At 44.1% G+C, this 27,903-nt stretch overlaps 1 protein-coding gene across 4 annotated transcripts in view; it reads right to left on the bottom strand.

Annotated features, from left to right (window-relative positions):
• The window catches only part of LOC122557068 (dedicator of cytokinesis protein 11), a 291,784-nt gene that overhangs the window by 76,089 nt on the left and 187,792 nt on the right, over nt 1-27,903 (bottom strand). For all 4 annotated transcript variants that reach the window (XM_087992257.1, XM_043704343.2, XM_087992256.1 and 1 more), the window contains exons 32-43: nt 27,258-27,374; nt 25,763-25,862; nt 24,300-24,418; nt 21,769-21,886; nt 16,495-16,561; nt 15,878-15,925; nt 13,522-13,664; nt 10,964-11,079; nt 10,655-10,789; nt 7,541-7,723; nt 5,003-5,116; nt 2,235-2,450 (exon numbers count right to left, since the gene is read on the bottom strand). In XM_087992257.1, coding sequence (XP_087848383.1) covers nt 2,235-2,450; nt 5,003-5,116; nt 7,541-7,723; nt 10,655-10,789; nt 10,964-11,079; nt 13,522-13,664; nt 15,878-15,925; nt 16,495-16,561; nt 21,769-21,886; nt 24,300-24,418; nt 25,763-25,862; nt 27,258-27,374 — 1,476 coding nt within the window. The remainder of the gene's footprint in view (nt 1-2,234; nt 2,451-5,002; nt 5,117-7,540; nt 7,724-10,654; nt 10,790-10,963; nt 11,080-13,521; nt 13,665-15,877; nt 15,926-16,494; nt 16,562-21,768; nt 21,887-24,299; nt 24,419-25,762; nt 25,863-27,257; nt 27,375-27,903) is intronic.

Below are 27,903 nucleotides of genomic sequence, written 5' to 3'. Positions count from 1 at the left end.
GAAGGGGATACACAAGTCCTTTCAGATACCTATCAACGTTTGGTGTGACGAGACATGAAGCACATGTAGGATTAACAACACCAACATACAGAGAGCTTTAAGAACAATAAAAGTAAGTATGAAATATGCCATTTTAACACTGTTGTACATGTATAATAATTATTACAGTCTGACATATCTACATGGGATCAGTTGGTATAAGATAGATAGACATGCAATAAATAGGTATGCCCATCCTTCACTGACTCTATCCTTCCCCGCCTTGACTTTGATGCATCTATCAGTGGTGATAGGCAGTCCACTAATATTAACTACAAGCCTTTGGTTTCCCACTGTTAACTCAATTATAATTCCTCAAAGCTAATTATGAATAAGGACTCCATTCAATTTTCCCAATCATAGTCATACAGCATGGAAACAGCTTTATGAATCTTGCTGTGTGAACACTGACAGACATATTTCCTGCATTACCTACACTACAAACATATTTGCATTGGCTGTTGAGGCCTTTTGGGAGTGCTGATGTCACAATGGTGCTAGATAGATGCAAATCTCTCAGAGTTTGTGTTTTCAAAAAGGTGACACACTCTTGCATGATCAGCAGAGATCAAAGGATTTGCATGGTTGACCAGGATCAATTACCTGGAGGTAAAACTTGAGCATTTAGATGGATTCAGCTTATTCAAAATGATCACCATGGTTACATCAATAATGTTTTCGTCAGCAGCAATAAAACAGGATTTTAAATAAAGGGTTGAATTGTCAGAATGATATTCAATTCAACTCATCTATGCCGACCAGGTATCCTTAACCAACCTAGTCCCTTTTGCCAGCATTTGGCCTGTATCCCTCTAACCTCTTCCTATTCATATACCCATCCAGGGGCCTTTTAAATGCTGTAATTGTCCCCACCTCTACCATTTCCTCTGGCAGCTCATCCCATACACGCACACCTTGTGTGTGAAAAAGTTGTCCCTCAGGACCCATTTAAATCTTTCCCCTCTCACCTTAAAACTATGCCCTCTAGTTTTTGGACTACCCTAGGGAAAAGACCTTGACTATTCACCTTGTCTATGCCCCTCATGATTTTATAAGGTCACCCCTCAATCTCTGACATTCCAGAGAATAAAGTTCCAGCCTATCCAATTCAGTTGGTCGATCATGCAATTCCTACACCAGCTGAGGTTCCTATGAAGGATATTCTTTCTCAACCTCTTTCCTCGCCCAAGACCCTGAGATGTGGTGACCCTCAGGTCAAACCACCACCAACCATCTCTCCCTAATGAGACAGCAGCCCTATGGTCTGATAAGACTATGGCACCTTTATTATATTTCTCACTTTACCCAGTTCGGGTGAAAGGTCACAGGCCTATAAAGGTGAACTCTGCACCCTTCTCCACAGAAGCTTCCTAACCATAAAGTATTTCTAGCATTTTCTGTTTTTGACTCAAACTTCCAGCATCTGCAGGATTTTGCTTTGGGAGGGGCTTGGATAAGGTAAATAGTCAAGGTCTTTTCTATGGGGTGGGGGAGTTCAAAACTAGAGGGCGTAGGTTTAGGGTGAGAGGGGAAATATATAAAAGGGACCTAAGGGGCAATTTTGTTCATGCAGAGGGAGGTGCATGTATGGAATGAGCTGCCAAAGGAAGTGGTGGAGGCTGGTACAATTGCAGCATTTAAAAGGCATCGGGATGGGTATATAAATAGGAAGGGTTTAGAAGAATATGGGCCATGTGCTGGCAAACGGAACTAGATTAATTTAGGATATCTGGTCAGCATGGATGAGTTGGGCAGAAGGGTCAGTTTCTGTGCTGTGTATCTCTATGACTCTATGGCTTGCCATAGGACTGCAATTTATGTCTCACATTACAAGAATGACTATGGTGCTATTTAAATGCAAGTCTTTGTTCACTCTCGAGATTCCCCTGACCAGGCTGGCATTCACTGCCCATCCTGGAGATGTCCTGATTTAATGCAACTGGGTGACTTGTCCAGGTCACCTTGGAGAGAAGCCAAAAGCCAATGAGATGGTTTGGGACTGGAGTCACAGAGGCCAGATTGACTTAGTTGCTATTTCTTCCCTTTAAAAAATCCCAACAGATTGGCATGGAAAAACACACAAAAAAGTCTGCTTTCCCATTCTAGATTTTCGGAAGTGGAATTCAAGCACTAAAAACAGCATGATGGGGTTCAAACTCTGTCACATGTTCTGTTTAAAGGGGCAGGCCTGTTACCTCAGACAAGTCACCATTTTTCAAATGGATTTTCGCCATGCTGCCAAGCCAGGTCTTCCTGAGCTCAGGAGTGCTGGCATACGACTTGGCTAAACTGTACTGAAGGTCAATCAACATCTCAGGATCCTTCTCGTGCTCCTTCATCTGAGAAGTGGCCATAAGCACAGTGCGAATTCTCTTCGTCAGGTCTTTCACCTCACCTGGGAATGCGGTTGACTGCAACAGAACCAAAGGAGTGGGGTTGTTAATTACTTACAGATTTAAATACAATTTTCCATGGAACTTGGCTTATTATTCATGCATCTCATTAGCAAATATTGACAAAGCACCTTCAAGCTAATAAAACATCCTTAGGTATGTCACAGAAAAGCAAGAAAGCAACTTACATCTGGACAAGGAAGATCAGGCAGCCATTCGGCCCTTCAGACCTGTTCCACCATTCAATAAGATCATAGCCGACCTGACGTGATTTGAACCTCAACTCTACACTCATGCACATCCCAACAATCTTCCATCCCCTTGGTCATCAAGAATCTATCCAAGTCTGCCTTGAAAATACTGAAAGATTCTGCATTATTGCCTTTTGAGGAAGGGAATTCCAAAGACTCTCAACCCTCTGAGAGAATAAAAACAAGGTTTTCACTCAGAAGGCCAAGTGCTTGATCAAATGGGCAGGCTTTAAGGAACATGTTAAAGGAATACAGAGGTAGAGTGGTGGAAGGTTTGAGGTGGTGGTTCTGGAGTTTAGGGCTTCGATAGCTGGACACATAGCCGACAGTGATTGGCTGACAGCAGTGACAAATGCTCATGAAGCTAGAATTAGAACCATAGAATCCTTACAGTGTGGAGGCAGGCTCCATCCATTAAGTCCACATTCCCGACCTTCCGAACAGCTTCCCGCCCACACCTACCCTATTCCTGTTACCCAGCATTTACCATGGCTAATCCACCTAGCCTGCACATCATTGGACTGTGGGAGGAAACTGCAGCACCTGGAAAAAACCCACGCAGACACGGGGAGGATGTGCAAACTCCACACAGACAGTCGCCTGAGGATGGAATCAAACCCAGGTCCCTGGCGCTGTGAGGCAGCAGTGCTAACCACTGCGCCACCATGCCACCCCAATTTGGAGGAGCATAGATATCGTGGAATATCAGAGGTGGAGGCGGTCAGAAGGCTGAGTCCATGGAAGGAGCTGAGCATGAATGTTAAATCAGAGTCATTTCTGGACTGGGGCCCTTTATTCCTGATGAAGGGCTTTTGCCCGAAATGTCGATTTCGAAGCTCCTTGGATGCTGCCTGAACTGCTGTGCTCTTCCAGCACCACTAATCCAGAATCTGGTTTCCAGCATCTGCAGTCATTGTTTTTACCTGTACAGAACAATGAGCTGAGGAACTGACGGGTGAATAGATGTTTAGATACGGACAGCTGACCTCAGATTTGTGGAAGGCAGATGATGGGAAGCTGGCTATGAGAACCGAGGAATAGCCATGTCTGGAACGTAGAGGAGGAGTTTGAGTCTGAAACAGGGACAATATTACAGGCTGTGTCGGACATAACATTCCTCAGGTCATGTCAGAGTACTCACTGATTCACTGGGACAACAGTTGTACTGTGCAGGAAAAGGCTTTGTGGGTCAAACAGAAACTTTCCTTTTCCTAAGTATTTAGATTCTCTGTAAAATAAAAAGCAATAGAATTTGATATATATGCATTCCCAGGATGAGAGCTAGCTCAAATGAATCATAAACACCAGCATGGACCTGTTGGACCAAATGACCTGTTTCTCTGCTGTATATCTGATATAATCTTATGCAAGGTCCTTGAGCAGTGCTAAGAAATACTGTTTCCATGTGTAGTGATTGACCAAAAAACAAAGAAAATTACAGCACAGGAACAGGCCCTTTGGTGGTCCAAGCCTGCGCCGATCCAGATCCGCTATCTAAACCTATCGCCAATTTTCCAAGGGTCTGTATCCCTCTGCTCTCTGCCCATTCATGTATCTGTTTAGATACACCTTAAATGATGCTATCTTGCCTGCCTCTACCACCTCTGCTGGCAACACTTTCCAGGCACCCACCACCCTCTGCGTCGAGTACTTTCCACGCATATCTCCCTTAAACTTTTCCCCTCTCACCTTGAACTCATGACCCCTAGTAATTGAGTCCCCCACTCTGGGAAAAAGCTTCTTGCTATCCACCTTGTCTATACCTCTCATGGTTTTGTAGACCTCAATCAAGTTCCCCCCTCAACTTCTGTCTTTCTATAAGCTTACAGAAGAATTTTTATTTAGACTAAAGCATTAACATGTTTAAAAAGTGTCCTAAACATCACTGCACATTACCAACTTCAGGCATGGAAGACGAAAAGTTTAAATGGAATCATCTCATACTAAAGGAGAAAGTGAGGACTGCAGATGCTGGAGATCAGAGCTGAAAGTGTGTTGTTGGAAAAGCGCAGCAGGTCAGGCAGCATCCAAGGAGCAGGAGAATCGACTTTTCGGGCACGAGCCCTTCTTCAGGAATATGAGTCTGACCAGGGAGTGGACCAAGTTCACGACTGAATCTCGTAGATAATTGTGAGAGATCCAATTAATAGGATTGCTGATTATTAACCACGACTACTGATGTTTACTTTGAATTTGTGAGCAACAGCCTGAGGGGATCTTATTCTCACTGAGTGCAGAGGACCTGGAATTGAGGAAATACTCAGTCCCACAGCACACAATACACTGTGTTACACAGAAAGCAGACAAGCCTACACAAACCTTCAGTGCCTTGTCACTATTGGCAAAGTTATTGATGATGGAGAGAGCATCCTGGAATCTGGAGTCTCCAGTTAGAACCACGTCAGCTATCAATCGGCTCACTGCGATTATAATCTGAAATGCACAAAGGAAGCAATTCATTCATGTATAGAATCGACCATGGATTCAGAAAGATTAAAGAGCATCTCTCTCCAGCTGAAATCCATTGGAAGTTGCTGCTGATATCCCATCCAGCCTGGAAATCTGCTGTCATGTCTGATTGCACCTATTGAACAGTTCTTTCTGCTGTTGTCCCATTGTACCCTCTCAATCTGAGCAAATGGCACGCTATTTCCTGGAGCTCTTTTTGTTCCTTAATCTCAACTACCTCTTCACTTGTCTTGTGGGCCGTTGGATGAGACCAGACAGATTGAGATGAGCTAAGGATAGGTCAGGTGGCACTGCGTTATCCCATTAACAGTGTCCAATGTTAAATTAGTGAGACCCCAGACTAAGATCACGAACCACACATAGACCCCTCAGTTGATTGGGGGGAGCATAGCTTATACTGATGGGTCAATCCTCTGGCTCCCAGGAAGCTGGCAGATCCCAGCTCCCTCAATGACATATAAGGGTGAGCGAGTTGGTTTTAGTGATGTAAATCTGAGGTTGTGGCACCCAGGCATCAACATCCCAGTGCCTGAGCTCCACAAGCGTCAACTGCACCAGCACTCATTGTACCCAGGAAAATCACAGGGTGCGGGTGGGAGAAAGAGCATGGTCAGGCCAGAGAGAGCAAGGCACTAAGAGAAGGTGCTGGGAAGAGCACGAAGGAGGAGAGTGAGCAGGATAGAGACTGAGTGGATAACTGCAAGAGATTGTCGGAGGGCAAAGGTGGGCTAGAGGTCTGTAACTGGCTTCTTTCCGAACAACACCCTGTATACCAACACCCCAAGAACTGCAATGGCCCAAGAAGGTAGCTCACCACCCTTTTCTTTCAAGAGCTAGCCTGGCGAGTGACATCCTGACAACAGATTTAAGAAAAAAAATGACAAAGTGGCTGGGTTCAGCCTGGTGCGAATGAACACTGTCAGGGTCAGGATGGTGGGCTGGAAAGCCAGCATGTAAGTCATTTTGGGGCTGTCGCTTGGCAATTTAGTGATTGCTGTACTGTACTGATCAGTATCAGGAAAGAACAAACTTGTATTTATGAGGTGCTTTACATAGCTTACAACACGACAGCCAATAAAGCAATTATTTGGGGAGGGGAGCGTAGCAGTTATAGCACAGGAAATGCTGGAGCCAACCTGTGTTGCAGTCGGCTCCCTCAAACAACATTTTGTTCATGATTGTGTGATCTGCTTCTAGATTTCAGCAAGATCAGAAATGACTCCAAAATAATGTCATGGGATCTCCCCTATCTAGCCAAGGACATCTCTTTCAAAAGGAAGCATCTCAGGCAGGACAGCGATCCCTTGGTACTGCACTGGTGGGGCAGCTTGGGATCTGCAATACAATGTTCAGGAAGTGGAGTTGAACCGACAACATTTTGACACAGAGTGACCCGCGGCAGCCCGAGTGGATCTTGAGAATCAGAACTGACCTGATTAGTCCACAAAGCAAACAACTCTTTTCACAATGTGGTCAGCTGTTAACAGCTAACCCGAGAATGCAACTTTAAAAAAAAGGTTTTGTGATTTACACATGAAAGAAGTGAAACTATCACTGTATTCTAACAGATGAAAGGCTTAACAGATAATCAATTTTTCAATGTATAATTTCAGTTACATCACACTGTAAATTTTTGCTATAAATTCTGTGTTAGGATCGAGCCCTCCACAATCACCTGATGAAGGAGCGTCGCTCCGAAAGCTAGTGTGCTTCCAATTAAACCTGTTGGACTATAACCTGGTGTTGTGTGATTTTTAACTTTGTACACCCCAGTCCAACACCGGCATCTCCAAATCTGTACTGGGAACATTTTCACCCAATCCTGTTTATCAAATATGTAAACAAACGTTGACCACGTCACCGAACAGGGCCAGTTGGCTTCATAGAATCCCTACAGTGTGGAAACAAGCCCTTCGGCCCAACAAGTCCATGTTGATCCTCCGAAGAGTAACTCACCCAAAAACCACTCCCCTACATTTACCCCTGACTGATGCACCTAACCTACAAATCCCTGAAACACTATGGGCAATATAACATGGCCAATTCACCTCATCTGCACATCCTTGAACTGTGGGAGGAAACCAGAGCACCCGGAGGAACAGACACGGGGAGAACATGCAGACTCCACACAGACCCAGGGCTGGAATCGATCCTGGGTCCCTGGCACTATGAGGCAACTGGCTTGGGTTAGATTTAACAGAAGCAGGAAAAGTGGTTGTGTTTACCTGGTGAGGACTGACACCACTGCATTCAGGTAGCACCACATTCATTCCAAGGGGATGCTTCAAAAGCAGATCATGGGCTGGGGGGAGTTTTGTAACTTGAAATTCGGACCCATGCTGGAGCAAGAGTTCAGCTGTGGGTTTGCGGAGCAGGGGAGGGACTGACCTGAAGGTGGGTTCTCAGAAAGGTCCTCTTCTTCGTGTACTCAAAATTGTTCCTCATCAGCAAGTAAAGGAGGGCAGAGGCCTCGCTGCGAGTGGAGGTGAGCTTAGAGGTGCAACCTTTCAGGATCTCGTAGCAGAAGGTAGAGCAGATACTGTCGCGCCCTTTAAAAAATGTCGCTGGGAACTGGAGGTGGAGAGAGAGAGAGAAAATGGGGAAAAAAAATCAGACCAGAACTCATCTTAGACACACTTCAATACATTCAAAATTGGGTTGTCAACTCTCTGGGAATGCTGTGGAAATTCTTAAAAAAAAATTAACATGAAATCACTGTTACCTGTGAAACTCCAGAGGAAAAATAAACTGTCTGGGTATGAAATGTAATTGAGCTTGTATTTTCTTTAATTTGTTCTTCACAATAATATTGGCAGTATTGAGAAAAGGAACAAACAATGATGGTTCATCCTATAGGGTAACTGGGAGTGTTGGGAGATTTATCCGGACAACTGTCCAACGGTCAGAGTGTGGGGGGGGCGGAGTGCTTTGAGGTGAAGGGATATGTAACATCACTTTCTGAAATAAGCTCAAACAGAGCTGGCAAATTCACCGAGCCAATTTGCAGCTTGGGAGCAAAGGAATACAGTATTTCAGCTCCAATCTGGCTCATTCTTCTGCCTCACAAACAGACTTAATGTTTCAAGTGCCGTGACCCTTGACATTAATTCTGTTTTCCTCTCCACTGATGCAGCCAGAGCTGTTGCGGTTTCTCCAGCAATGACTGTGTTTGTTTCAGACTTGCAGCATCCACAGTTTTTGGTTATATTTGATTGCTTTTCTGCTTGATTTAGGATGCCGAGAAGTCTCCCAAAGAGTTCAACATTTGCCTGTTTAGTGACATCGAGGGAAGGGACAACTTCGTCTATTTGTTCACATCCACGGTCCAAGGATTCCTCAACAATCTTTCTGGAAGCACACTGTAGCAATCTCCACAAGAGGAATTGGTATACTCCCAATTCCTCTGCCTCTGCAGGACCAATTCCTCCACAGAACATCCAGATGGCTTCCTTCTTCAAGGACTACAATTGCCCCTCCCTTCCTGTGCACCTCCTCCAGTTCCCACACCTCCGCCCTAGAATCCCACCCCTCTAATTGCAACAAGGACAGATCCCCCTGATCCTCATCTTCCACTCCACTAACCTCCGGATATATCGCATCATCCTCTGCCACATCTACAAACAGACCCCACCATTACAGATTTCTGTCACTCCCCACCCCTATCTACGTTCTGCAGTGACAATTTCCTCGGCGACTCCTTTATTAGGTTCATGCTATCACCCCCTGCAACCATATCAACTCACCCTCCACTCCCAGCACCTGCCCTTGCCACCACAAGAGGTGTAAAACCGACACCCATACCTCTCCACCCCACCATCCACCCCACCTATCCAGGGCCCCAAAGAATTCTTCCACATCCAGAGATTTTCCTGCACACTCAAACACCTCTTCTACTGTATATGTTGCTTTCGATGTGGTCTCCTCTACACTGGGGAGATGGGACTTGCAGAGCATTTCAGAGAACATCTCTGAGACACACGCACTAAACAACCCCATCGCCCTGTGGCTGAACACTTTAATTCCTCCTCCCATTCCGCCAATGACATGTAAGTCCTGGGCCTCCTTCACCGCCAAACTCTAGCCACCCAACACTTGAAGGAAGAACACCTCATCTTCTGCTTCGGCACCCTCCAACCACACTGGATCAATGTTGATTTCACCAGTTTCCTCATCTCTCCTCCCTCCACCTTATCCCAGATCTAACCCTCCAACTCAGCACAGCCCTCTTGAACTGTCATACCTGTCCACCTTCCTGCTCCACCCTCCGCTCTGACCGATCACCATCACCCCCACCTTTATCCACCTATCGCGTTTCCAGCTACCTTCTCCATAGCCCCACCACCCTCCTCCCAATTATCTCTCAGCTCCTTTGGACCTCCCCACATTCCTGATGAAGAATGCTTGAAACATCAACACTCCTGCTCCTTGGATGCTCCCTGATCGGCTGTGCTTTTCCAGCGCCACACACGTTTTCACCCTGATCTCCAGCATCTACAGTCCTCACATTCTCCACAAGAAGAATCTTGTAATAAATCTCACTTTGTTCCACTGGGTGATTCAGATCCTACTATCTCCCCTTGACGCTCCAAGGCTTTATAATCATGAGCCCTCCCCCACCATCATTTGTCCAGAAACGGAACTACACCAACCAAACACAAGCTGCAAATGTGACAACAGACCAGGGGTTGAGAATTCTGAATGAGTAACTCATCCCCGACTCCCCCATAACCAATAAGGGACAAATCGAAAGTCCGATGGTTTCCATTTATCAGGGTACGGTTCAACACCATCCAGGACACAGCAACTGCTTGTTGGCATCCCTTCAACATTCAATCCCTTCACCAATATTCAGTGCCAGCAGTGTGTGCCATCCATTAGATGCATAGCACCAACAACAGATTGTTCACTGTCTGACAAAGGGAAATTCTAGCTTTGTTTAATTGATTACTGTCGCACCTTGTCATGTCCTGATCTTTGAGTGAATGCCCATGCATTTATTTGAACAAGGCCAAAGGGTGCAAATTGTTCAACCGCTCCGTTAAATTGCAAATGAATTGAACCTCAGCTGAACCGACCTACCTTTACCCTACATCTTATGACTCCTTCCCCCAAGAAACAAAAGAAATCACCTCCAGACCCAAAAGTTTCAACTGACCACCAAGTTCGAGGGAAAGTTTAGATAAAAATGTGAATTTTAATTTCCCACTTAAAAAGCCTAGTTATAATATTGAGAGTATATTCTCCTGTTCTGGGGTCCTCTACCAGAGAGAATAGCTTTCTTTGTCTATTCTACTCAAACCTTTTAACATCGCAATTATGTAACCATTAAATGAGCCATTGATAGAAGGAGAATAAAGGAAGCAAAGGTTCTGCTAAAGAAGACTAATATAGTTGAACTTTAAACTTGGTATCATTTGAGACTCTCATTAGTACTGGAGGATGTCTTCACATAATATGTCCAGCTTCCATAAGGCTAGATGGAACAAGGGTGTAAGTCAGTACCTTGCTGATGAAAGCTCGTAAAGATGCAAACGCATGCTTCATGGCTGTTTCCGACTGACCATTGGTTAGCAAGAGAAGAATATCGAATGCCTTCTTCATCAGAGGGTTCTGCCCATCATTTTCTTGAAGTTGGTTCTGAAGGTGTAACAGATTTCAAAACAATGGATACATTTGCAACAAATCAGCCAACCCATTCCCTCCAGCGAGTCAACGAATGTCCAAAAACAGAGCAACATCACGGATTATCCATGACAGAGTAAAGACATGATTCGAAGTTGAAAGAAACTGAGAAAGCAACCTAGCTCTGACCTTGAAATTCTGAGCGAACAACGACACTGTGTCCAAGACCGAGAGAGACACCTCAGTGGCCAAGTTACCTTCCAGCAAGGACTGGTGACTGATGTCAGCTTCTCCGGTTCCAAAATCTGTGGAATGACACAGGGGACAAGAAAGCACTTCAAATCCAAAGGAACAGTCTCCCAACAACCTTAAAATAATGCTTGACTCAGGGTGAATTAAAGTCAAGAGCTTAGTTGTCATAAATTGATAGCTTCAGCATATTAGCTCCATACATGCTTGCAGTAAATTTCATAATTAGCTGGCTTTTAACAATCTGTGCTCACATGTCATTAATAAACCTGAATAATAGTGTCCTTTCTCATACCTAAAATAATCTGCAAATTAACAAACTCAAAATTTCACTGGTTGTGCAATGGTACTGAAGGCTCCCCCACCACAACTGGTCCCACGTGCCACCACCACCTTCCACTCACATTCTAGTATGGGTGCTTGACAGAGCGGAACACGTGGAACATTCAAGACAATTTTGGAACCTAGGAATGAGCTGAGCTTTTTTTTTTGGAGGTATCCAGCAAAACACCAGTGGCAGTCTCACTCAAGAATGAGGTGGGGAAAAGCTGGCAGTACCCTGGTGTGTAGATTAGAGTGGTGCTGGACAAGCACAGTCGCTCAGGCAGGAAATCGACGTTTCGAGCAAAAGCCCTTCATCAGTCATGATGAAGGGTTTTTGCCTGAAACATCGATTTTCCTGCTCCTCGGATGCTGCCTGACCTGCTGTGTTTTTCCAGCACCATTCTAATCTAGACTCTGATTTCCAGCATCTGCAGTCCTCACTTTTGCCTAATACCCTGGTGTGGCCTCCTTGCAGCATAAACATGAACAAGCCAGTGGCAGGAGCCCTCATGAATAGCCAATCTCTTGTGCCAAAATAGTGTTATTGGCAGAACTCCAGTCTGCCAGACTTGATATCAGTGAGATTTCAGTCTTTAAGCCAATCACTGAAAGAGCAGGAGCTCAAATGTATTTAACTGCCGAAAGATTGTAGGATCTCAGGAGCAAAAAGGAACAATGATAATGGACAGTAAAAGAATTAGACAGATTTTCTCAACCAATATTTAGGACATGAAAGATGCGCCAGTTAGGATAAAAAATAAACTGTAATTTATGCCAAGTTAAAAATATCTGTCTTTAGGATTAAAGATCTGAATCTTGAATTGCGTCAGTCTCCTAGAAAAGATGGTTATTTCAGCAGAGTTACTGTGTTGCCAGGCTCCATATCAGCAGGTAAGTGAGATCACACTGACAAAGGAGGACTTCAGCAACAGATCAAGGATATGTAGATTAGTTTTTCTCAAGGATACTGACTGCCTGATTGTTGGGTTTCATTCAAAGTATTTGGTGCCAATTTTTTTCCCCACTTTGAAGGTTTCTTGGATCACCACTCTCCTTTGCATGTGAAATGTGTTTAATTTCAAGGTACATAGAAACCACTTAACAACGCCATGTTGAATGTACTGTACACATACTTTGCTAGAACAAGTGAGCATTCAACAGAGTCAAGATCTTTTCGTCGAAGGGTCCCGTCCCATCCCGCCCGTCCCATTCCAGATCCACTTTTACATCTCCCTATTTAAAATACATGTTACTTTTATTCCAATTGGTCCATCCATCGCTCCCATCTGCCCCAACCTCCTCCTCCCTGGTTTGATCCAGACGCTGCCCAATGTCAGAAAATGAAATTGACATTGGCTGTCAATTAAAGTGCTGATTTTCCACGTGACACTATGAACATTCCCTAAAGACTGCACTTCTGAAGGCATGTCTAAAACTGATGAAGAGCAATCAACAATAGGAGCAACACAGTGGCTCAGTGGTTAGCACTGCTGCCTCACAGTGCCAGGGACCTGGGTTCAATTCCAGCCTTGGGCATCTGCCTGTGTGGAGTTTGCACATTCTTTCCACGTCTGCATGGGTTTCTTTCAGGTGCTGTGGTTTCCTCCACAATCCAAAGATATGCAGCTTAGGTGAATTGGCCATGCTAAATTGACCATAGTGTTCAGGGGTGTGTAGGTTAGGTGCATTAGTTAGGGGTAAACATTGGGTAGGGGAATTACTCTTCGGAATGTCGGTGTAGGCTTGTTGGGCTGACTTGTTCCCACACTGGAGGGATTCTATATGACAATGGCAGGAGAACACGTAACATCAAGAGAAGCCTCTAAAACAACATGCTCTTGAAACAACCTGCAACCAATTTGCATCTGTCTGTCAATTTACTAAAGGCATAAGGTGATGTTTGTGCACGTGTGTGGGCATGCACCAACGAAAGAGACAGTATATGTGAGAGTTTGCGTGTGTACAACAGTGTATGTAAGAACCTGCATGTGTTTGCTTGCATATGTCTGTATTTGCGTGTTGGCGTGTGCACGTGAGTGTGTATATGAAAGTGTTTACACGCGCACACTTGTGAGTGCTCATGTAAGAGCACACAATATGCGCGCGTGCAGTACGTGTGCACATGTACGTGAGTGTGTGTGTGTGCATATATCAGTCTGTCTGCCAATACTTACTGTGGTTAAGTGTGAATGAGCTGTCCACATGGCCAATCTGCTGAAGTCGGGAGTGCATTCCTCCTGCTCGGCTCCGAATAGCGGGCATAGTCTGGGACCTCCTCTCACTCACAGACAGCTTGGAGCCTGATCCTTCTTGAATCCTTAGATGAAAAATGTAATTAAAAGCTTCTCCATCATTGAGCTCAAAACATCTACTTCAAAAATGTAACAAATCCTTAAAGGATAAAACACATATTGCATGTGCAGCACGGTGGTTCAGCAGTTAGCACTGTTGCCTCACAGCGCCAGGGACTTGTTTCGATTCCATCCTTTGGGCAACTGTCAGTATGGAGTTGGAACTTTCTCCCTGTGTTTGCGCGGGTTTCCTCTGGTTGCTCCAGCTTCCTCTCTCAGTCCAAAGATGTGCAGGTAAGATGGATTGTTCTAAAGCTAAATTGTCCCATTAGACCGAGAGATATGTAAGCTAGGTGGATTAGCCGTGGAAAATGCAGGGTTACAGGGAAATGGTAGGAGGGGTGCGTCTGGTTCAGCACGTCAACGTGGACTTGATGGGCCAAATGGCCTGCTTTCACACTACAGGGATTCTATGTCCAATTAGAGACAGCGATTTTACATGTCAAACCACTCAAGCTAAAACTGAACAGGGTAAAACAAAATGTATTGGAAAGAGATGGAGAACTGCAAATCAGCACTGAAATCCATTCACACGACAAATGGAGCTTTGTGGGCTTTCAGTCAAATGTGGCTTGGAGAAGTCAGCAGCACTAAAGAATGATAAAACTGGGAGACTGCACTTTTCCCGACCTCAGGATGCCCAGAATTAACTTCCAGGTTATGAAGTATTTCTGATGTATGGTGGGACCTTTTCTATCCATGCGATGGAGCCGAGGTGGAGGCGGTCAGTACAAGCTGATAGTTTGCCAGGGCAGAGGGGCTGATGTTGGGGTTTGATTTTAGCTCAGGGGTTCACAGCAGTGTTGAAAGAGAAGGGGATGGTATCAATCCATGGGGAAGCATTTATAATAGCAATGAGAACTTTTTCTTATTCTTCCATAGGATGTGGCTATCTCTAGCAGGGCCAGAATTTATTGCCCACACTTCAACTGCCCTGGATCTGAGTGGCGTGCTTGTCATTATAGAGGGCAGTTAAGGATCAGCTCATTGGGCTGGATCTGGAGTTACATGTAAACTAGATAAGGAAAGCACATCTCCTTCCTGAAAGGATATTAGCAATGGCCCTGCTTGAAGGCCCTGAGTGAAAGAGGTGGATGTTTAGAATAATCAACGACCATTGCATGGTCACCATTACAGAGACCAGGTTTAGATTCAGACTTTATGAACTGAATATAAATTCCATGAGATTCTGTAGCAGGATTTGAACCTGTGTCCCCAGAACATTAAACTGGGCCTCCACAGATTGGTCCAGAGACATTACCACCAGGTCATTGTGTCCCCCAAATGGAAAGGAAATTAATGGCTGACATTTCAATGGAAATAAGGTCACAGGAGAAGGAAGGGGGAAATCACGTGAACTCTGGGATGGAATGTAGGCAGGGGAAACAAGAGAAGTCAGAGGTTCAGTGTAAGGTTTGTTCTTAAACCTGTTGGTGTTCATGATCTTCTCATGGTATTTACGGGAGGTAAGGGTGTGGGGGATGGTGAGACAGTGTTAAGGAATAATCAATCATCACAGCTCTCTACAATGAGCCAACAGTCAGGGTAATTACATTGGACGTGTGTCCTCGCAAGGTCTGGTGACGTACTGCAAATCCAGCCAAATGTCAGGCCTCAACTGGGTAAAGGAAATGGACAAGGGAACACTGTATCAGGGTGGGGGAGAGAGAGAGATGTGGGAGGGCAGGGAAGGGAGAGGGAGGGCAATTATGTTAGGGATAGCAAAGGTGGAGGTGAAGCAGTGGGTGGGTGGGGACAAAGTGCAGGTGGGGAATGGAAGGCCAAATCTGCTGCTAGCTTGAAAGCTCAGACAGTAATGAGGAAGGCAGAGTATCACCCTGGGGTGGACATTGAAAGAGATGTCAGGTGTCATGGATGATGAGGGACACAAAAACAGTGGGACAAGACCCTGGCTGTTATCTGGCCCACTAGAACAGAGGCCTTGGGTGTGTAGCCATTATCAATAGTCGAAGTGTTTATGTGGAAGGACAGGTTTAGGGATAATTATTTTCTTTTATCAGCATCTGTCAAAACAACCACACGTTTGAATCAAATGCAATAATTGAGAGGTGTAACAAGCCAACACTTTTTTTTAGCATTAATTTGATCAAACACTGAAATGAACAAACCGTTGACAATCTTGTTTAACCAGTTTGCCTTATCTCACAATGTACCCTACCTCGCAATGTATCGTCTGCCCATGTATCGGAACTGGTGGAGACACACCCTGGGAGGAGAGAACAGGCAAAGTCATACTTCCTGGTTTAATTTGGTCACACCTAACATGCTACTTTCTTGTACCACTTACACAGAGAGTTTAAGGGTTCATATGTTTTAGAAAAAATGGAATTTGTTACTCCAAAAATGTCACAGTGGCACACCTTGGAAACTTATGGATCTCAAGAGGCCTGACATGAAATAATAGGGAAGTAATAATCCTACTGCTCATTAAAAGTGACGTATATGAGCCTAGCTTGAAATCTGAACACACAGTGGTCAACGTAGGAACAGGGGTGAGTCAGTGCAGGACACACTGGAGGATGCCATGACTATGCCAGACTAAGACAGACATCTGCCCACATTGTACTTCAATCCAAACCTGGGGGGGGGGGGGGGGGAGACTTAGAGTGGATGCGGAGTCTGTTTTTGAGTAGGAAATCATAGCATTGAGGTTCCTACTCAGAAGTAATCCAATTTATGTGAGTGAGTGCCTTCCATACACGCACGCTGCCCTACCGAGCTCTCTGTCTCACTTGGAACATTGAAATGAAACTAGCTTTTTCGAACAGTACTTACTCCAAAACTGTAAGGTAGTCCAACAGTTCTTGAGAGGACATTTTATTCCAATACACCAACAACGCATCTTCAAATAAAACAAAGGGAGGTTCACAACTCATTGAAATCTGACACAGGGTACTGTATTTTTCATAGGGATGTAAGATTATGGCACCAGCAGTAATATTATAGGAATGGGGTTCAGATCAAGTACAATTATAAACCATAATGATGTCTGTAATGCCTCCACTTTAATTCATTCATTGATGACATTAATGTAAACCTCATGTATATTTCTGGACCAATGTTTTTCATGGATTCAGTCGCAGGCTGCCATATGTTGCCCATCTTTAATTTCCTTCAAATAGCCAGTTAAGCCATTTCTGGGGGAAGTTAACAGTTATTCGCAGCGGGGAGGGATTCTAGTTACATATTGCCTGCACCAGCACAAACAGCGCACTCTCCTTCCCTTCCCTAGCTTTGATCTCTAGTTTCCCTCAGTTCTTATGCCACATATCTGCTTTCTCCTCAAGCAAATCCGACTGTTCTCGGAATACTCCCAGTTTGAGCTCCAGTAAGTGTGGCCTGATGTTGGAGATTTGGGGAAGCCTGGTGGAAGAGCTCTGAAAGTGCACATGACTTGTAGAAATAAGTCCAACATCGGACCCTCGTTCATCAGCGACTGAGCACCAAAATCACCAATAGCAGTGCTTCCAATGTGAGTCAGGTATCCTGAAGTACATGAAAATGAGAACATAGCAACAGCCTGCATTCTTACACTGTCCCTTTGCCTTTCAAAAACTCTGTAATTTAGTCTTTGATGTTAACATTTTCTGCTTTAATCTCTAACTACAGGAATACACTCCACAGTTCATAAGCTTCTGAAAAGTTTCTGAAACTTTCTGTGCTAACCCTCAGGTCAATGACATTTTGTTCTGAACCACTATTGCACCAGGGGCTGTCTACATCTGTCTACTCTCGGCTGCTGCTTCATAAGTGGAAGGCAGTTTCAGAAAATTCCACACTTCAATGGCAACAAAAACAGCTCCATATATGTGCACTCAAGTACAAGCTCAATACTGCAGATGCTGGAAACCTGAACTAAAAACTGGTTCATCAGGACTGAAGAGAGTCCTTGGATTTGAAACACTAACTCTGCTCCTCTCTGTCCACAGATACTGCCAGACCTACTAAGTTTCTCCAGGAATTTCTGTATTCATTCTACATACTTGTCTCTTCCTAGCAGGCCACAGCCTTGTGAATCTGTACTGCCTCAGCTTTCACCTGAGTTTAAAACAATGCATCCAACTGTCATTCCAATGGTTTCTGTCACCTTACAAATGTTAGGTGCAACTTTTACTATCTTGTGAACTGAAAGGGCCCTGTCTCCTTGCTGTTGCATATCCCACATCCTCTCCCCCATTTATGCTTAACATTTTATTAAAGCTAAAATGTATTACTTCACACTGAATTCCAGTTACCGCAATGTGGTTGACTCTTAACTGCCCACCGGGCAATGTTTCAGTTTCATTCTCCCCCCTTACAGCAGTTTTTACAATCAGTCGCGGGAGAACTCGGTGCCTGGTGGCTTTACCGACTTTTAATTCTCGTCACTGACCAAGCTTTGCCTCTTGATTGAAGCCAACCACATTTCCAGCAGCAAAACACACCCTCACTCATGTGAACAATCCAGGACTTAAGCTGCATTCCCAAGTGGGAAGAGCAATCGGGGTGAGAAAAAATCACAACGTAAAATGGCACTCTCTTTAAACATACTCTATCTTAAGCTATTTTGCATTGTGGCTCTCATCCACCTCCGTCACTGTCAGAGTTTGTAAATTGTGTGTAATTTTCCATTCCAACATTGCATTTTTGGATTCTATGAATTCAAATTCTTACATTGAAAGTTCATAGCTTAGCCTGGTTAGCTGTTTGGATGATCATGTTCTAACCTCCTGTGTTTCCCATCAATGTTCCAAAGTCTACTACTGAGCTGAGCTTCCATTCAATTACTGAAAAATCACAGTTGGTGAGAGCGCTGTTTATTCCAGGAGGCAGCTGGCCATTGAATTGACTTGCTGTCTCCATGGAAACCAGCTTTTGGACGCCCCCTGGTGTCCAGAGCACGGAGGCTAGAACAGGTAACAGCAGGCCTGTTCACAATGCATTTCATCCAGGGTGGCCCTTTGGAGAGCATAGGTGACCCTGTGGCTATGGTCCCACGGCCACGTGGACGTTGAGGTCAGGAATCTTTTCTTTGGGGGTGGGGTTGGGGGGGGGGGGAGCAGGAGGGAGTGGGTGGTGGTTTGCAGAGAGCCATTGGGACTGCTAACTGCAGAGAACATTATGAATTGAATGTGCTGTAACTGTCGAGACTGTCAAGACCTATCAACAAATACTGACTCATCAAGAATGTTAACAAGTATAAACCTGTTGAGGTCTGTCAAGAACTGTCAACAACTTTCAAAATGTGTTTTTATGAGTAAGAGCGCTTTTCTCAATACAGCATAATCTGCAATATCAAAATCTAAGGATCAGGACTTTGCTTTCATCCAATGTGCAAGGATACCTGTGGATAATGAATGAACTAGCATGGGTGAAACTAGGCTTCACATTGGCATAGCCTATGAAGGGCCTGAGAGGTGGGTAAACGTTACCATGAAGGCATGGGTTGACCATGAAGAGTGTACGGTGTAGGGAGAGTGAAAGGTTTGGAGGAATGTTTTGGCTTCTCTCCTTTTGGAGTGGTAAGGTACCACTTTAGATCTGGTTGTGCAATGGCTCTGGCGGTGGCAGGGGTATCTTTGGGCTTGTTGAATACATGTTATGAAAAGTGCATAGCTGAAAATATGTTGCTGGAAAAGCGCAGCAGGTCAGGCAGCATCCAAGGAACAGGAGAATCGACGTTTGGGGCATAAGCCCTTCTTCAGGAATGAGGAAAGTGTGTCCAGCAGGCTAAGATAAAAGGTAGGGAGGAGGGACTTGGGGGAGGGATGTGCATAACCTCACTGGCAAAGCTGTCAACAAACAGTGTTAACAAACAAACTATGGAATTAAAAATAGGATCACGGATTTCAGAGCTCTTGTTCAAACTCGGGCATTATAGGATTTGTGACACAATACTGATTTCTCAAGATGGCTTTTGCAATGTGGTGCTTACATTCTATTACCTAGTACTAGCCTTCTGCCTTCTCCCCATATCCCTGCAAACTATTTCTACCCAAATAATCATCCAATGACTGTCTTCAATGCTTAAATTAAACCTGCTTCCAACATATTTCCAGGTAGTAGATTCCATACATTAATTACTCACTGAGTGACAAAGATTTTTCTTGTATTGTTTTGTTTGCACATCACTTCAAATCTATGCCCTGTCATTCTCGTTTCTTTTCCAAGCAGAAATCGGTTTACCTTATCTTGTCATCGATCATGATTTTGAAAATCTCAATTAAATCTCCTCTCATCTTCTTCACTCTGAAAAGATAGCCCCAATTTCTTCAATTGAAGTTTCTCATTCCTGGAACATTGCTTGCAAATCACTTCTGCACACGCAACGCATCCACATCTTTCCTATAATGTGGTTTCCACCACTGTACACAATGCTCCTATTGAAAAGTCAAGAACACTACGCTTTGTTAACTACTCTCTCCACCTGTCCTACTACTTTCAATGATGTAGGCACATACACACCAAGGTCTCTTTGCTTCTGTGGATGCTTTAGGATTGTACCCACCAATTTTACATTGACTTTTATTGTTCCTCTGGCCAAAGTGCATCACCTCACTCTTCTCTGCATTGAGCCTCATCTGCCCACATCGCTCCACTCTTCCAGCTTCTCAATGTCTTTTTGGAATTCTGCACTCTTTACAGTTTACAATTCTTTGAAGGTTAGCGTCATCTGCAAACTTTGAAATTCTCCCTTGCACACCAAGAACCACATCAATAATATAAATCAGGAAAAACGAGAGTCCCAATATCAACCTCTGGAGAACTCCACTACAAATTTTCCTACAGCTCAAAAAACTATCCATTGATTATTACTCTCTTTTTCCTATCACTTAGCCAATTTTGTATCCACACATGGCCACTGTTCATTTACATCATGGCCTACAACCTTCTTCAAAGCTCCATTCTGAGGCATTACATCAAATACCTCTGGAAATCCAAGTATACCATGTCAAAACCATTACCCTCATCAACCCATTCCATTTCCTCTCCAGCAATATTTATTTTCACAAAGGATTAGCTGAAGTTTCAATACATTACGTTTTTCTATCCATGAGAATGCATTTTTAAATAATATAGTATAGGCTGATAAACTTTATTCACTGTCAGATATCTCCTGATAAATACTGATGCCGGATAATAGGTGAGATAGTGTGGAGAGGGCAATAGATGACAGAGAGGTTATAGAGGCCCATGGGGACAATCAGTGACATAAGAGGTATGAATGACCAGGGGATGTTGGTACAGGGTCATACATTGGCATGTGAGTATGAGGGGTGAGGGGATGGGTAAATGGGCATAGGTTGGTTCGGAATGGGGGAGGGATTGGGTGCCATGGAGTTTATGAGGGACCAGAGTGATGGATAGCGAGGAATAAATTGAAATAGATGAGTTGAGTGAAGGGAGTGATGGGGGGGGTGAGAGCAGGAGGGATGCTTTTTCTAGTAAAACACTGGCCAATGCTGGAGCCCTAAGATGGCCTTCCCTCAAAGTCTGTCTCAGTGGTCTCGAGCTTCGCTGGGTGTTCCCAGTTCACCTGGCCTGACACCCCATCCCCAGCCCCAAAAAATAAGGAGTGGGCTCATAGAGTCAGGAGTTTGTACACTGCTGACTCTGGGATGAAAACTGGAGCATCTGTCCTCACATGCTAGCGCGACTGAGCAGAAATCACCTCATTTGGAAGGACAGTGCCTTTATTAAGAATATTCCGTCCTCCACTCGAGTACGATGACAATAAAACCTAAACCGTAACGTAACATCCATGTGACCTCCTGAAGTAGTGTCAATCACTTGAACATGGATCAGAGAAAATTTAGAAATCTTTTAATCCTTATTGGCTCAGGGTTTCCTCAGCTTCTCTGTCACTCATGGTTGCAGCAAAGGCACCTGAGGGAGGGGAGGAGCTGGGTGGCAGAAACAGGGAAGAATTACTGAGGAAGAGCCCATTTACAAGGTTTCAGCCAACTTCAGGGAAAGCTAGGCTTGACTGTTATAAACTCGATCTGGTTGATATAAAAGTTGGAAACCAGAACTCCTACAGAACTGATCAAAGAGAGGAATCGGACGCACCTTCTGAGATAGTTTTCACGATGTGAAGGAAGCACATCAGGAGATTCCGGGATTCGTGCTGATCCAGCTTGCTGTACTGGGATATGTTGCTCTCGGTTGAACTCTTTCGTTGGTGAGTCTAAGAGATATGTGCATGAACAAAAGAATACAGGAGCAATCAGATTTACAGCTGCATCCAGAACTGTTCCACATCATCTGCTGGGCATCATCATAGACAAATCCATAATGGTTCCCAAAAAAACAACTCACTGTGCAGGCCAATCACTGACTGGAGCTGTGCTCCATCTTATGAGCCTCATCATTTCTCTCAATCAATGCCCTGGAGCACAATTAACACATCAAATCCCAATTGGTTGAGAGTTCATGCAACCTCTCAGTGTGGCATTTAGCCCATCATCCCTATCTTTGTCTTTGAATGAGCTACCATTCAGTCCTATGTGCTCTCCTTAAGCCTCAATATTTTTCAGCAAGTCAGTCCTATTGTCTCAGTAAGTGGGTTGCCACACCAATAGGACATAGAGGAACACCACAAAGAATACTGATAACTCTTCTACATTTTCATGCTGATGTTTGGTAACTTTTAAAAATGGACATTAAATAGCCAATCTGATCGCATGACCACATTTCCAGAAGCTTCTGAACCCCCTGCACTGTCTAGAGATTCCAGCTAAAGCTGACACAAAGGTTCGGGAGCTGTGCCAGTCCCGGACACAGGGAAGTATCAAGACACATTGTGTTCAAATGGGCAGCAAACCAATGCAACCAGCTTATCATGGAATCTATTCTTGGATACTGTAACTCTCGTAAACTGATTTACATAACTGGATTAACCAAAATGTTTAACTTATAACCCACGTCCTTTCTTGTCCTGTCTTCCATAACTTCTTGCGTGCTTACATGTGTGGATGGAAGAGGAAATTTATTCCTCCACATTCTCTAAGTGTCAATAATGAACCTTACTGTTGATTCATCCTGAAAGGTATTTTTGTTGTGGGTATATTTCAAAAATTGCAATCTGAAATCCAGGGTCTGGGGAACATTTTCCCTTGATAAGAGTTGAGAATAAGGAGGGGAAGGAGGAAATCAAACTTTCCTCCTTCAAGCTTGCTGCCAACTTAACAGGGAAAACCTTTTTTCAGTAAAACTCATCTTCATTCTACCTTTGCCAGGCTGAGAGACTTCAGCTCATTTTACAGTGGATCTGAAAAATCTGTCCAGAGAGGAAACGTTCATCAGATCAACTTCAATAGACCTGAACTCAGACCCTACAAGTGACTGTCAATGGTTTCAGCTCTGTCTCAATTCCCACCTCCTTGTCAATAAGATGTTCTAATGTCTCCCAAACCCAGGGAAGTTAGTTCAAGATCCTCACATTGGTTTTTCTTCAAATTGGTCTGTTGTTCCTGTATTCATTTGGAGTCATTGAGGTTTACATCAGGAAACAGACCCTTAGCTCAACTTGGCAGAAGTGAGGACTGCAGATGCTGGAAACGAGAGTTTAGATGCTGGAAAAGCACAGCAAGTCAGGCAGCATCCAAGGAGCAGGAAAATCGATGTTTCAGGCAAAAGCCTGCTTCTATTCCTGATGAAGGGCTTTTGCCCAAAACGTCGATTTTCCTGCTCCTTGGATGCTGCCTGACCTGCTGTGCTTTTCCAGCACCACTCTAATCTAAATCTTAAGCTCAACTTGTCCATGCTACCCAGATTTCACATTAATCTAGTCCCATTTGCCTGTGTTTCGTCCATATCCCTCCACATCTATCCCTTCCATGTAACCTGTCCAAATGTTTCTTAAACAATGAAATTCTTGTCGCCTCCACCACTATCTCTGGCAGCCCATTCCAGACACTTACCACCTTCTCTGTGAAAAAAATTGTCCTCTGGGCCCTTTTGTATCACTCCCCTCTAACTTTAAACTAATGCCCTCCAGTTTTAGACCCCCTTACCATGGGGAAAAGCTGTTGGCTCGCTCCCTTATCTATGCCTTTCATGAGTTTCTAGAACTCTATAAGGTCTGTTGACTGCAGTCAAACATCAAAGGTCATACACACAAAGAACATAGTAGCTCCACACACAGACCCTGGTTTTGCCATGAATTTTTCTGTTGTGGTTTACAGGCTGGGCAATCTGACTATGGGGCGGCACGGTGGCTCAGTGGTTAGCACTATTGCCTGACAGTGCCAGGGACCTGGTTCTATTCCAGCCTTGGGCAACTGTCTGTGTGGAACTTGCACATTCTCCCTGTGTCTGCGTGGGTTTCCTCCGGGTGCTCTGGTTTCCTCCCACAATCACAAAAATGTGCAGGTTAGGTGAATTGGACACGCTAAATTGCCCATTTTAGGTATGTGTAGATTAGGTGCATTAGTCACGGGCAAATGTAGAGAAATGGGGAATGGGTTTGGGTGGGATACTCTTCGGAGGGTTGGTGTGGGCCTGTTGGGCCGAAGGGCCTGAACTGAAAGAGACTCTGATTCTTTACTGTATCAGAATTGGATGCAAGATGTTAAAAGTTCAAAAGAATTTTTTTTTACATAGTCAATGGAATTCTGTCTTTCATCAGCCCTCTCGGGTGTGCACGCATTCAACTCAATGCTCAAGGAGCCTCTGGAATCATCACGCCTCAGGCCTTGAAAGCAAGATACACCATAACCTGCAGATACAAAAAGAATGGTTAACCTTCAGTTATGAAGGACCTTAATGCAACGTGTCAAATTTCAAGCTGACACTAGCTTTAAGGTGGCAATGAAGTCAATGGAGACAGATAAGAAAGTATTGAATATGTTGAGAAAAGTATGGATGAAAAAGTACACGGGCAGTCAGAGTAATTGCGAGTGACATTTAAGGCAGACTGGTAGAAAAAGGCAAAAATATAAAGTGATGTGCATTCCATGTTCTGCGTTGAAACCATTAAAGACACAGCTGAAACAGATTTAGTTAATTCAATTGACAATATACCCAGAGTAGCAACTAACAAGATTATAGAATCATTGAGTCACCTAAGCAAGCCAGAAGAAGATATCAGAAACAAATTGGACAGTTCTCTGAGGCTGCAGCAAGGCATCATGGTCATATTCGGGAAGAAAACTGCATTTATATATCACCTTTACATAATGACAAGTCCTGAGGTACTTCTAATAATGCTATCCATCATAATTTGATGTTGAGCAAGGTCAGGAGACATTGCAAAAGGTAACTTAAAACTTGGTCAAAATATTGTTTTGCAAGAAGCATTTTAGATATAGGAATAGAGAGAGACAGCAAAGTCTGGAAGGGATGTCCAGAGCTAAGGGATATTGGCAGCTGAAAATATGGTGCCCAATGTTGGCATGATTAATGTCAAGGATGTGCAAGGTTGTTGGAATTACAGGGGGGAAGCAAACATTTGGGAGGTTGTAGAGCTGTAGGTGATTAAATTCTGTTAGTAATTAGCTTGGTGGGGTCTTTCTCAACCCAAATAAAAGGTGTCAGTTTGAACCTTACTACTGGGAGATGAGCACAAAACTAAGGGAGTTCCTCATTGCTGGAGGTGCCATTCTTGCAATGAAATTTTCAACCCAAGTTCCATCTGCCCTCTTGGATGAGTTTTCGAGAACCTATTTCAAAGGAGAGTTCTTTGCAGTGTCCTGGCCAATATTTATCCCTCAACCAATAACTCTCAAACAGCTGATCTGGCCACATTTCCTGTTGCTATTTGTGGAAGCTAGCAAGCTCCCATGAAATGGCTGCTGCTCTCTCTGCATTGTAGCATTTCAAAAAGGCAGCTCTAACACACTTTGGACTTCCAGGAATTGTGAATTGTCAATATATTAACAAATGTCTTTTCTCCACCTATTTACTTAGTGAACACCCCTAGGGCACATGAGGTTGCAAGGCTTTGCGATTTTGAATGATAAGGTCAATTCTTTAACACAACCTTATATCTAATGAAAAACTATCATATGCGAAACCATCTTATTTTTGCCACCTTCAAAGAGGCAAAAATGGGCTGATTTACCTGGAAGAGCTAATTCCTTGTCAATAAAGCTGCCCGACTTGTGTGGAGTTGTAGCGCCACTTATTGGTGAGAAATTAAAGGCCAGGTCATCTCGGACATTCTGTATTTTAAGAAAAAAAAGCAAGGTATTATTTATCACAGATTCTCAAAAGGGCTGCAAATTTACAAATTTTGTGAAAATAATTCACCATGGTGATGGAATAAAGCACAGGATGCCAAAAAGCAGAAGTATCATCCAGTTGGTTAGTTTCTAGCCCTAACTTTCTCATTTTCAATGAAGCACGCAATTCCTTTTTGACGGTCCTACCAAGACCTTTCAGTCAGAATGTTCCAGATCAGAGCCACTGGTGTATAAAAGAAATTCTCTCATCCACATCTTTACCAACTATCCCAAATCAGCATCTTTTGGTTATTGATCATCCTGACAGCCAACATTAGTATAAATCAGGACATAACATTTTAGAATGTCTTAGGATGTGGGCATTATCAGCAGACTGGCAGCTACTGACCATCCCTGTGTGGCTCAAGAAGATGGTGGTCCAACTGTCTTTTTGACCCGAAGCAATCCCCTGGGGACCAGCATTGATAGAAATCAACATTTTGCTCCTTCAACTGAAAACGTGGAGAGTGACAGAGCGTAGATTGGATAAACAGATGATCCTTGCTGCTTTATGCTAACTAGCAGTTCAGTGGCACACAATAGATAGGAACAGGAGCAAGGCCATTCAGCCTTTCAATCCTGTTCCACCATTCAACTACATCAGGGCTGAATTAAATCTCAACTAAAAACAGAAAGAGCTGGAGAAACTCAGCAGGTCTATCTGCATCTGTAGAGAGAGCAGCAGAGTTAGTGTTGTGTGTGAGGTGTGATTCTTCTTCGGTTCTGAAGAAATGGAAGAGTCACACTGCACTTGAATCGTTCACTCAGTTTCTCTCTCCACAGATGCTGCCAGAGCTTCTGCATTTCTCCAGCCCTTTGTTTTCACTTCAGACTTCCAGATCTGCAGTACTTTGTCGGTCCTACAACTTAGGTTTGCAGGGTGACACAGATGCAGGAATCATAGAATCCCTACAATGTGGAAACTGGCCATTTGGCCCATTGAGTCCACACCGGCCCATCTCCCTACCCTATTCTTGTAACCCTGGATTTCCCACGACTAATCCACCTAGCCTGCACATTTCTGGACACTTCAGGCAGTTTAGCTTGGTCAATCCACCTAACATGCACATCTTGGACTGGGGGAGGAGACCCATGCAGACACGGGGAGAATGCAACTCTACACAGACAGCTGCCCAAGGCTGGAATTGAACCCGGGTCTCTGGAGGCAGCAGTGCTAACCACTTAACCACCATGCCGCCACAAGTGGATGATAACTTAGAGTTACAGATAAAGGCCCAACGTACTTCCTTGCACAGGAACCACAGGAGCACAGCATAAGACAGTGAGGGGTTCAGAAGATCACTGCCGAAGGGCAATAAAGAGCTGAATACTCACAATGCCTGAGAAGCTCATGCTGAAAGTGGAGAAATCCTTTACAGTCAGCCGCTGGGTATTTTCAAACAACAGCTTCAGCAGTGGCAGGTACAGCAGGCTTATTCTGGCTTGCATATTCTGAAACAAAAAGATGGTGAAGCATTAACTTTAAAGATCAGGAACCTTTGGCACATCTCCCGTATTCAGACACTGCAAGAGGAGAGTTAAAAGAACGTGCTCCTCGAGATGTTGCAAAATTTCAAAAGACTTCATAGCCAATAGAAATCTTGGCACATCCCTCATTTAGGAATCACGCCTGTCCATGCCTGAACAGCAAGATCCCACAACTGGTGATGAGTGAATGGCTGAATAATCTGCTTTATAAATGTTGATTGAGCAGGACACTGGGAGAATTCTATAAAAAAATGACAAGATATTTTATGTGGGAAAAGGGACACGGTTCCTCAATTTACTGCCTCATCCAAAAGATACTAAGCCTGACACTACTGCACGAGAGTGCCAATATGAATTGTGTGTATTCTGGAGTGGGGTTTGAACCCATAGCTCAGCTCAGAGGTGAGAGTTCTATCATCAGAGCACTGTCGGATAGAGGAGTGGCACTACTCCATTAACATTCGCCACCTCTGTCAGCATAGACTGGATCAAA

The sequence above is a fragment of the Chiloscyllium plagiosum genome, unplaced genomic scaffold (assembly GCF_037043375.1).
Source record: "Chiloscyllium plagiosum isolate Xiang-an unplaced genomic scaffold, Cpla_swu_hap1 HiC_scaffold_11, whole genome shotgun sequence".
In the NCBI taxonomy this organism is placed as follows: Eukaryota; Metazoa; Chordata; class Chondrichthyes; order Orectolobiformes; family Hemiscylliidae; genus Chiloscyllium; species Chiloscyllium plagiosum.
The sequence above is the reverse complement of the archived record's forward strand: the minus strand, read 5'-3'. Positions and strand labels throughout refer to the sequence as shown.